General features: G+C 32.3%; 1 protein-coding gene across 4 annotated transcripts in view; it reads right to left on the bottom strand.

The window, feature by feature from the left end:
- Positions 1-12197, bottom strand: part of POF1B (POF1B actin binding protein) — a 61714-nt gene that overhangs the window by 2513 nt on the left and 47004 nt on the right. For 2 of the 4 annotated variants that reach the window (XM_036439789.1, XM_036439790.1), the window contains 9 exons: positions 11091-11118; positions 9533-9607; positions 8019-8111; positions 7083-7196; positions 6104-6256; positions 5633-5752; positions 4223-4351; positions 3308-3393; positions 2376-2490 (listed from right to left, as the gene is read on the bottom strand). In XM_036439789.1, coding sequence (XP_036295682.1) covers positions 2376-2490; positions 3308-3393; positions 4223-4351; positions 5633-5752; positions 6104-6256; positions 7083-7196; positions 8019-8111; positions 9533-9607; positions 11091-11118 — 913 coding nt within the window. Of the gene's footprint in view, positions 1-2175; positions 2491-3307; positions 3394-4222; positions 4352-5632; positions 5753-6103; positions 6257-7082; positions 7197-8018; positions 8112-9532; positions 9608-11090; positions 11119-12197 lie in introns of those variants that run through there. The other 2 variants (XM_036439788.1, XM_036439791.1) reach the window with 2 other exon arrangements.

The raw sequence follows: 12197 nt of genomic DNA, 5'->3' as shown, positions 1-12197 counted from the left end.
AGTTTGTTCAATCAAAAGGTAATTTTTAAAAGGGGTTATTTAATAGATGCTTAATTTTATTAACTTTACACCTGCAGTTATTTATGAACTATATAAATATAGTATTTTATTAACCATAAATCTGCCTCCAAATTGCCAATAACTATAAAATTTTAAATTTTCTTCAAAGCATTCTGTAATTGATTGACATTTATATATTTATATGTTTATATATTGTACCTTGTGGCATATTTGAGCATTTTAAGACTTTTATTGAAGTATCATAAACATGTAGAAAAAAGTGCACATATTAGTGTACAACTGAATGAATTTTCCCAAACTGAGCACATGCAGCCATCACCCAGATTAAAAAGAAAACACACACAAGCATGCTATTAGTACCCTAGTAGTCTTCCTTATTCTCACTTTCAATAAGTACCCATCCTCAAAGATAAACACTGCCTGAGTTTAATAACCAGAGGTTAGTGTTATCTGCTTTTAGTACCTTAGCAATTTTTAACAATTGTTCAAGTCAGATACTGTATTGTTTCCAAGCTAGGATTCTCAGCTTTTTTTTTCCTCCATTGCACTTGAGGAATATCATACATTCCCATTACTATCAGTGAATTATTGTTACAATCTCCTGGCAGTACTATAGGAGTATGTAATTAGAAAAGAACCTCAAGGTCATTCTGTTGTGTTAATAGGGTGTCAAACTCGGCACTATTAACATGTTAGGCTAGATAATTCTTTGTGGTGGGGGACTGTCCTATACATTGTAACATCCCTAGTCTTTACCCACCAGAGCCAATAGTACTCAACATCCAGATGTGAAAGAAAAAAAAATAGTCTCCAGTGGTGCTAAGTGGTTTGAGCATTGGCCTGTGTACTGAAGAGTTCGATTCCCAGTCAAAAGCATGTACCTGGGTTTCAGGTTTGCTCCCGCCCCTGGTCTGGGCTCTCACACACACCCATTTAAAAATGATTTTAGATTTTTATTCTCCCCTTTTTTCCCCTCTTCCCTCTCTCCCTCTCTTCCACTCTATCCGAAAAGCAATTGAAAAAATATCCTCTGATAAGGATTAACAACAATAACAAAATGTCTCCAAACATAAGGGAAAAATTTCTGCTCGTAGAGAACCACTATGCTAGAAAAAAAAAAATACCCTTTGTTTCATGTTCATTAGTTTAAAGGTTAATAGGTTAATAAGTAGAAGTTTTAGGAGAGTAGCTTTCAGTCCTTCAGAAAAAGAGGGTTTTAGACCGCCAAATTACAGCGGGAAGGCTGGGGAAGGGGGAGGGAGGTAAGAGATCAACTGAAGAACTTGTATGTATGCATATAAGCATAACCAATGGATGCAAAACACTGGAGGGTGAAGGCATGTATGTGAGTGGGTTGGGGGGGAATGTGGAGATATGAACACAGGTAATACCTTAATCAATAAAAAAAGAAAAAAAAAGAAAAAGTAAAAGAAGGTTTTAGTAATTGTCCCCTTTACTAATGTATTAGACTATATATTGATAGAAACAAGGCTAAGGTCTGTATCATTTTGTCATCCTGGAGAATGTCGTAGAAGGTAGATATTAGAGTACATGACATTTAAAGTACTCTTCTTCAGTTTAATTATAACTATGGATTTAAAGGCAAATAATCTATAATATTGTTAGAAAGACAGGCATATTTTTTTTCTCTTTCAAAATCGTAAAAATTTAGAATCCACAGGACACGTATGATTGAAAGAATTATTAAAACATGCTTCTCCATCTTCCATTCGTCTTCATAATCATCTATAATATTTTCTACCTGCTTCAGAAACAGTAACGTTTTTGGAAAATTTTAATAGAACCATTTCAATCACTCCTAAGGTGTGCAAGGAAATAAAACCCAATGTTGCCAAGACTGGTTTGGCTCAATGGATAGAGTGTCAGCTTGGGGACTGAAGGGTCCCGGGTTCGATTCTGGTCAGGGGCATGTGCCTTGGTTTCAGGCATATCCCCAGTAGGAGGTGTGCAAGAGGCAGCTGGTCAATGATTCTCTCTCATCGATGTTTCTAAATCTCTATCCCTCTCTCTTCCTCTCTGTACAAAATCAATAAAAATATATTTTTTAAAAAAACAATGTTAATTGTGTTCCTATCTGGGGTAAAATCATATCTAATTTATTACAGTTTAGATAATTAATTATAATGCTCCATGTATAAATCATTTCAAAGTTTCTTATCTCTTACTATATATCAGTTAGGGGAATGTGGAAAAGTCTTAAGAGGAAAAAATACAAATTCTGTAAAATTTTAGTTCATTCTGATATTTTCCCAGAATTTTTAAAGGCTGGTATATATAAAGAATATACATGAACTTTAATACTAACAGGACTAGAATCACTAAAGTGAACTTACAGAGGTCCATTTGTCTTCTGTTTTCTCAATCACAATTGTCTGTGTGTCACTACTTGGTGGTATATATTCATAGTCATCATACAGGAGTCCTAGGATTGGATATTGTGTCCTGTACCTACAAAGAAAAAAGAAGTTAGCTTATAAGTTGCACATGAAAATAACATTCATTCCTACTTATTCACTCCTAGTTTGATTCCCCTTATTAAATTAATTTTTTCTCTGCAAGACTTTTAATGTTTTCTTTTTAAAAATCCCCTGTTAATGTACAAAGATTTACAACTATTACTTCTATTTCTGGAAATAATGGACCACAGGCAGCATGAGATAACAAAGAAGGGAAGCAAATGACATAAGCCCTAAGTATGCCTCGCTATTTCCTTGGTCACAGCATAGGGAAAGGGAAGCCAAACAGATTCTAGCAGTCTCACCAAGTTGAGGTAACAAGATTTCAAGTAAAACATGCCAAAGCAACCAGAATTTGTGGAGCAGAATAATAGACAGGATAGAGCTACATAGATAGAGAGAGGTCAGGAGACCTGTGGAGGGTTGGCCACAGTCTTTGAGTGAATATGGATCATTGTCAGCATGTGAAAACGTTATCCAGACTTAGGAAAGAACCACTGAAAAGGAGTAGTATGGCAATTCCTAGAGCTCACATAGCAATGGGAATAGTTTGTTCCACTAATCAGAGTGAAAAAAACTAGTATGGGGAAAAACAAGCAGAGACTACATGAGATTAGCCGTAGTAGTGGGATGACATTAGTCCTAGACCATAGTTACCACAAAATACTTTGATTAGATAGATAAATAAATTGTAGATAGATAGATAATAGAGATAGTGATATGCATATATAACTTATATGTAAATTATGATGCTGTAACTTGGATTATAAATAACCAAAGTCATATTAAATTTCATTAAAATACATTACTTTTTAGTAGTAGTAATTGTAGTCCTTCCACCACTGGAGGATTGGTTATGAGATGAATAAATCTCTTGTCTCAACTTCGAGAGTTCCTTACAAATAAAAGGTAGTATAATCATTTGAAAACAGTAGAAACATGAGGTAAGAAGTATGTTCGATCATTTAACAAGGTTACTAAAAATAATTACTTGTTTTTCTTCCTTGTTAACTTTTAGACGAAATGTTTTAATCCCATTTGTTGAATACTACAGATTCTTCCTTCATGGGACCTAATAAGGTACATTATGTATCCAGGTAGCTAATCCACTAACTGGTAGAGGATTTCTATATTTGTGGGATAACATGAGATTGAATGGACATACTTCTCAAGATGATGTGAAAGATTTTGCCCTAAAATGCTTGACAAGTATAGCCATAAGAGAAAGTACTGAAACTTTGATATGGAAGCAGGCATTGTCTTCTAACAGAAAGTAAATTACTGAACGTTACTACAAGTACCATTTGTTCAATAACAACAATACATTAGCCACCATTTTTTGTAGTACTTTCCTTTGGTACTGATTTTATAACAGATCCTGGCTATATATTACAGATACAGATAAAAATATAACACGGTCCCTTGCTGAAGCAACTAATAATCTAGTAAGGCGCTCACAGTCTTATTGGAAGTTTTACTGCTAACAAGATAATAAAATCAATGTCTTGATATTAAATGCACAATGGCACTTATTTATGCTTCAATTCTAGCTTTCATTTGAATTATTTCTCCTGAAATGTGAATTTTTTACCTCTTTGCCCTCACATTCTTCTTCATTAATAAAGTGAGTCTTAGAAATGTGTCCTTCTCTAATGCATGGAAAGTATTTATCCTACAGGACTGAGTTGCATTGTTCCTCTGTACTCTATCCCTTTCTTTCTTACCTCTGACTGACGCTTTATAAGGGAATCCTTCTCTTCCAGCAAGCTTGTCAGTTCATGAATCTTGAATTGGAAATCACTGCAACTTCCTTCTCTTCTTGAAACATCTTTTTGATACTGATTTAATTGAGTCTAATAATTTAAAAATAAATAAGAATGATTATAATGCCCATTTACAAGATAGGTAACTGAATTCTAGACTGGTTAAGTGACAAAATCATATAGTTAGCTATGAAATGAAGAGCTTTATGAATATAAAATATGAATTAAAATGCAAATTAGGAATTTCTCATCTTTTTAGAAGTGCCTTTACTAGTTAAGACTAGGCATTATGTAAGTAGCATTCTTAGGCTATAATTATTAAAATAAAGCTTTAGATTCCTTCAAATTCCAATTAAGGAAAACTCAAAAATAATAATGAATATTATATCATGATCTGCAATTCACAAAATATTCCTCCTGCATGACTTATCTAATTCTCACAGCAGCCCTTGAAATAAGTATTATTATATTTATTTACAAAACAGAGATATGAGATTCAGAGAGTTAAATAAAGAGTTATATAGCTAATAAGAAACATATCTGCAACTAACTCTAATACAGATCTTCTGACTCCAAATCCTGCCTGTTTTCCTCTTTAGTATATTATGTCTGCATAGATGGCTATTAGGTTGAAGTGTTGTTAGTAATGCTGAGATGAAAAAGAAACTAGTGGAGGAAATTTGCTAGAAAAATCATTGGACTTTTGAATAAATTATATTTTGTTTCATTTTGATTTTTGGTCAGGGTTGTACAGTGATATTTGGAAAGACCTGTGGTCAGTTTTTTATTAAAATATTTAAGTATATTTAGCTACATTTAGGAATCACTAAATGAAGAGTTAGTCAACTTGACCTAAAATTACAAGATAAGGTCGTGTATACTTATTCTCATAAATATCATCATAATTTTATGCCAGTTACACATACATAATTCAACATTGCTTTTATGTTTGTGCTTAACAAGGATCTTAGTATGTATCATTACTCAAAATGAAGTGAGGATTTTTATGAATCCCACTGTGGCTTTGCTAGATAATCTCAAATTTGTTCTTGCCTGCATAAGCATGCTGTAGGCAAGCTCATAAAGTGTCCTGTCTTCCTTCTATCAAATAAAAAATAGATAAAAATTAAAAACAAAAAGCCTAAACTTAATATATTTTTTGATTTCCTAGAGAAGATTAAGCTAAATTAGAGAACAGTTTAGCAATGTTCTATACACAGTGATATGTATTTAAACAAAAGATTCTATGGCATATTCTTAAAACTCTACCTTCACTTGACTTTTCCTTGTAGCTTTCAATGTGAAACCATCATTATCTTATTAGAAATATTGTGCTGACCTGTGAATTTATGCAATGTAGCATCAACTTACCCTTAGCTTACAGATCTCTCTGTCTTTCTCCATTCTTAAGTTTTTTAGCATTTCCATGTAATGGTTGCCAATCTCATCCATTTTAGCCTGTAGCATAGGGCCTGTGCATGTCTCAGAAACCTACCCAAGACAACATAATTTGCTGTAATTAGATTGTTATGAAGGAAATAAGTTTATTACATGAAAATCACATGATTAAGTGAAAAATTGAAATGAGAGCATTTTTTAGGAATTGCATTATACAGCCCAAATGACAGTGAGATAAGACCTAACTGCACACAAGAACACCAGAAAGCAGTCCATGTATTTTCTCAAAATTAATAGGAATATATATATATGTAATATACACAATATAATTATATATATATATATATATATATATATATATATATATATATATAATTTGCCAATGGTAAAATCACAATAGTATAACTAAGGTAATAACATGTATTTAGAACAAAGTTTTAATACCTGAATTCTAAGATTTTTATTCTCTTGTTCTAAATTATGTTTACAGTATTCCAGTTCTTTTAATCGATATTCTATGTCTGATAGCGTATGTCGAAGAGAGAGATTGCTTTCCTCCAATGCTTGGCATTTTGAAGTTGAGTCTTGAAGTCCTTCCTGTAAAGAAGATACAAGTAAATAAGACAAATGGTTTCTACTTTGGGGGAAAGAATACTCTTTTAGTTGACTAATTCTATTAAATAAAACAAATATTTTCCATGCCTAGTTTTCTTAAATATTGGTCCTTAAATTGTAAGTTAAATCAGTCATGTAAAATACTAGATTATTTCCCTTATTCTGACTTACCTGTCTTGAGTGAGAAGGAATCAAGACTAGATGAAGTTTCATTGTACCAATTTAGCAATCTGACACTTGCTACTCTTTTACAGTTCTATACCTTGCCAACTAGTAGACACCAAAAATAACCATATGCCTAATTATTTATGTGACAAATGGAAGCTGAACAAAAATTTGGGACTGTCATGGGAGTAAAGATTAGGAAAGGATTAGCCTTAAAGACTCATTACAATTTCCTAGGAATCAACTCTGCTCATATATCTGGAAAACACTTCTAGAGTTGACTCATTTATTCATTGAACAAACACATGTTAAGATCTAATAAAAAAAACATGTTTTAATGACATGTTTGTAGATTAAATCAATGAGTGAAGTTGGATTTTCCATATTTATTCAGTTTTTGTCACCCACCAGCATAGGTAAATATAGACTGTATAAACTTTATATATAAAATACATACGGTTATCTTTTTCTGAGAGCCTTTTTAGTCATTAGAATTAGCCAAATTTATTCGATTTTCATAGGAACAAATTATTCCATCATATTTTAATTGTGTCTGGATTGATCTCATAACTCCAATGTCTCAGTAATTATGCATAGGAAAAGACTTCAATCTAGTTTATCATCAATAAAAATGTCAATTTACCAGCTGCTGACGATTATTTGCTCTCACTGATGCCAAGAGATCTTCATATTCTTTTATTTGAGTTTCTTTGAAAACCAAGTCTTTTTCAAGTCTTATCTTGTCATTTTCCAGCGACTAAAACAAAATTATGTGTTATGATTCAGAATTACAAAAACTTTCCCAAGTTACATAATGCAAAGACTTATTTACATTGCAGGTTTAAATAAATACTTTTCATTTGTAGGTGCTTAATAAATAGAATTCTTAAAAGTTGAGCAAAATATAGATACAAATTATTGAAACTTTAAAAACCTGCATATTGAAAGAGACAACTTGATGGATTGGATAATTCAAAGTGCAAGGAAACAGAAACTTCTGAATAATTTTAATGTTTTGCCTTAATCAAAGAATTCTTGATAATCCTAGCAGGTTGTGAATTTTCAAAGTAAAGTTTAAATCTTTTCCTCGAAACCCAGGAATAAAAATTTGCACTCCAAAGTCCTCAAGCAGTTATTCATTGTATGAAAAGCATTCTGAATGTATCTAGCTGATGGCACCAAGAACACAAATTAAAGTAGAAAAGGCTAAATGCTTGGAAAAAGAAGTTTCCAAGTATTCAAAGAAATTCATAGTGTGCTTTATTATTACAGAAAATGGGGAAATTCCCATTCAATGAGTCAGTTTCTTCCGATTTTACAAGCTACTCCCTGGTTTTAAGCAGTAAATTACTTTAGTGGTAAACTAATTAATAAGTGCATTCCCAACTTTCTTCCTTTTTAGTGGGGCAATTCTCTTCTCTCAGGCTCAGTTAAGTTTTTCCAGAAAATAACTACTTTTGGATAAGTATAATGTTGTGTTCTACTAAATTTTTAAAAGGTAGACTGAGTGCCTTGATTTCTAAGTTAGGAAAATAGGAACTAGAAAATTTTTGGAAAGAAAAATCAAAATAAATGTTACTGTCAAGTCATTTTGAAGATGTCCAAGCTCCTCCCGTATGTTGCTGAATGTGGACAGCACTAGCCGGAGTGATTTATCAGACATACCCCTCATCTGGAGGAAGAAAGCAATAATTTATTTTTTCTAGCATTTAAAAATAAGCAATATGAGTGACAGTGATCCTAGTTTTCTTATAAGCAAACTTATTAACAGTTTTATTTTTGATATGGCAATATTGTTAATAACATGCATAAATAATTCAAGCAAGTCTCCTGAAGCAATCATAGCTATGTAATTAGAACAGGCTCTATTATTTTTTTTCCATGATGAAGTATCACCCTTTTCACAATACAGAAATCTATCAGAAAATTCTCAAATTTACTTTTATTCTTTATTTAAAGATTAGAAAAGATTTGGCAAGTCAACCTTCAAATAATAGAGTAGTTAAGGCCTGGGAGGGGTTGGTGTGGGGTGGAGGGGGTAGAGGGGGTTAGTTGGAAAAACAAACAAATAGGACATCTGTAATACTTTCAACAATAAATAAAAAATAAATAGAATAAAATTTGATACCAAGACTATAACTATCTTCTAGAAAATAAAAAAGAACCCCTACTCATTTCATTTTATGAAGCTAAGTTTTATTATTATCCTGAGGACAAAACTAAATACAAAAAAGGAAAACTATAGACCAATGTTTCTCATAATCTAAATGCAAAAATTTACAGAAGAGGGTTAGTTTGTTTTATTTTTTTCAGAAATAGATCATGAATGCACTTTAGATGAGCATCCCACCTCAGGTTCTGCAGAGCATATGCGTTCCCCATACCACCGTCTATTATACAGAATGTGTACCACTGAAAATAGTATTTCATTGAATTTTTACAGTAATACCAGGTCCAAAATTTGGATAAACAAAAGTTTGAGAACAACTATCAAATTTAGATATTGTCTTCAGAACTTTTTTTTTTTTTTTTGTAAACACATGTATTCTTTTTAGTCATAGTCCCACAGCACCTATCTTGGTCTATCTAATTTAAGAAAAAATGGCACTTGCAGGAATATGGTGGGGAGGAGTAGAAAGCAGAATGGAGAAGAGGAGGGCAACAGATCTAAGTCAGGTTTTGCTACAGCAGTGAGGAGAGACTAAAGGCATTCCACAATGAGGATTAATACAGGATGGGGCAAAAGTAAGTTTACAGTTGTTCATATGGAAAATAATACAGTAATAAATAAATAATAATAATAATAATAATAATAATATAAGAATAAGCTCTGTGTTTCACATACTCACAACTGTAAACCTACTTTTGCCCCACCCTGTATTCCTTGAATGCGTTCCTATATGTTAGTTATATTCTATTCGTATTTGTGATCTGACCAAACTATAACATAATCCTTTTAAAATCAAAATACACTATAATCAATTCTTGTGAGAAAGGATTTTTATTTGAAAATTTCTGTTATTAATTAAGGGAACCATTCTAATCAAAGGTTTGTTAGTGTTGTTCTCACACCCATTCTTGACACCATCTCACCTGCAAAATGTAGCGAATTTGCTGTTTTGTAAACTCTGACAATCCTTTAGGAATCAAGGATTCAATGTCTTCTGACTGTAAGAAAAGAGAATCTTATCCATTGAACAGTTACATATTACTATTTTAATCTTAGGGTCAGCAGTCCACAAACTGGTGCATTGGGCTTATTTTTAGGGACATCAAAAACTTACTTCACTTTTCATGTAATAGTTGCTACAAATTTCATTTCTAGCCTTATCAGTTCTTATTTTTAAAAAATAGCCCTAGCTAGTTTGGCTCAGTGGACAGAACATCAGCCTGCAGACTGAAGGGTCCCGGGCTCAATTTCAGTCAAAGGCACATGCCAGGGTTGTGGGCTCCATCGCCAGCACAGGAGTGTGGGGGTGAGGAGGCAGCCAATCAATGATTCTCTCTCATCATTGATGTATATATCGCTCCCTCTCCCTTCCTCTCTGATATCAATAAAAATCTTTTAAAAAATAGATTATCCTACACACACACACGATGGGAATAATCCTCAATTTCAGGCACTTTAGGGAAAAGCTTTGAGCAACCAAATGGTCCATTTTTAGTTTTTCAAAAGAGCAATTTAAAAACAAGATGATGGCCCTGATCTTGGTTGGAGCATTGCTCTTTGTGGGTTTGATCTCTGGTTGGGGCACATATGGGACACAATCGATCTATGTTTCTCTTTTCTCTCGCTCTCACTCTCGCTCTCCCTCTTCCTCTCTCTCTAAAATCAGTAGAAAAATATCCTAGGGGGAGGGTTTAAAAAATAAAAAAAAAATTTTAAAATCAGAATAAGAGGATGGTTTCTTAAATCCCATTAAACACTTTACTTCAGTGTATCTCTCTAAAACATTCTTGAAGTATTGTTGTGTGTTAGATATGGCATTTTAGAGGGCAATTTTAAACAATGAAAATTTGGAAAAATAAAATAATATTAAGGGTTTATGAAAATTTATACAGAACTGTGGTGATTTTTGAAAGATGATGTTGCCACAGCAACACTGAGAATCGTCAGCTAATTTTAAGTGAAAGGCTGTATTAAAGTCAGTATTTTTAAAGGCAATTTAAAGCTAACTGGAAAAAAATGAAATAAATACAGTATATCAATAAATTGGAAACAAAGATAAAAATTAGCACAAAGGAAGTCATTGTGCTTTGTTATATTGAAATCTATTCTTTTTCTATTTTATGATTTATTCCATTAAAAGTAACTGTTAACAAAATGTGCATATATAATAAAAGTAATATTTGAAAAAATTCTTTGAACATACAAGGTTTCAAAGTACATTAAAACTGAATTTGCTATTTACTTAATATAGATTTTAGTTTTATAAAGCAGAGAATATATGGCCAATTAAATTTTAAATATCCTGATAAGCAAAGACAAATTAAATCATAAAGTGACAGTTGATAAAACATTTTTGTGTGAATTATTTAAGATTATTGCTTTGACAGTCATTACAAAGATATAAATGCCTATATCATGTTGAAAGCAAAATGATCATTATTTCTTGTTCCATATTTGATGTTTAACTCTCTTTACACTTACCTCATCTGTGGACTCAAAGTCTTGTTTGCTGCAAGAATTAAAAAAAGATGGACAACCTTAGAGAAATATATACACTGGTCATACATAAATGCTAATGTTTTAATCACTTTATCTCACTTTTCAATATATCATAATAGTACTAATTCAATTTATAGTCCAAGTAAATTAAAAAAAAATAACTGAAATGTCACTCCACAAATGTAAATATAATTTTCTTGTAATTAGCTAATCTGTTAAAAATAAATAATACCCTAATAACAATCTGATAGAATATGCAGAATTGGTTACTACCATCATTAACACCAGTCTGTTTGAGTCTGGATGTCAAAGTCCTTAGTGCTTGGCAATAAATACTGCCTGAATGAATAAATATTGATAATAGTTGTTCTCTATTTAAGCCTCCCCCTTCTCTTTGTATTGCTCCTTTTCAATGCTGATTCCAGTGATTTCAAGTTTTTTTTAAAAAATATATTTTATTGATTTTGTACAGAGAGGAAGGGAGAGAGAGCGAGCCAGAAACATCGATGAGAGAGAGTCATCGATCAGCTGCCTCTTGCACACCCCCTACTGGGGATGTGCCAGCAACCAACAAACATGCCCTTGACCAGAATCGAACCTGGGACCCTTCAGTCCCCAAGCCGACGCTATATTCATTGAGCCAAACCGGTCCCAGCTGATTTCAAGTTTTATCAAAATCCAGACTTGCAAAACAAGATTGAAAAATTCATTCAATATACACTACAGTATAAATGGCAGAGACAAAGTTTAAAGGGTATTTGAATATTTTCATAAACCTTAAGCAATATGACCAAAATTTTATAATTAAAATTATTACATTTTAATATATTAAAATAAAATTTTATATTACAATTATTCACATTAACTTATAAGTAATATATTGCTAATTGAAATAAATGGATCACTCACTGGGCAAAACCTCTTGCATGCATTTAGAAAAGTATGCAAGCTAATGTGGAGAAGAAATGAAGATTCCATTTCCGAAGACATGACTGCATATTTGCAATCATATGCATGTATGTACACATGTATGCATGTGGTATTTCCTTTGTTGCCCTCCAAAATAGAGGGAGGCCATAGCCAAACAAA

This window comes from Pipistrellus kuhlii, unplaced genomic scaffold (assembly GCF_014108245.1).
Source record: "Pipistrellus kuhlii isolate mPipKuh1 unplaced genomic scaffold, mPipKuh1.p scaffold_m20_p_16, whole genome shotgun sequence".
Taxonomy (NCBI): Eukaryota; Metazoa; Chordata; class Mammalia; order Chiroptera; family Vespertilionidae; genus Pipistrellus; species Pipistrellus kuhlii.
The sequence above is the reverse complement of the archived record's forward strand: the minus strand, read 5'-3'. Positions and strand labels throughout refer to the sequence as shown.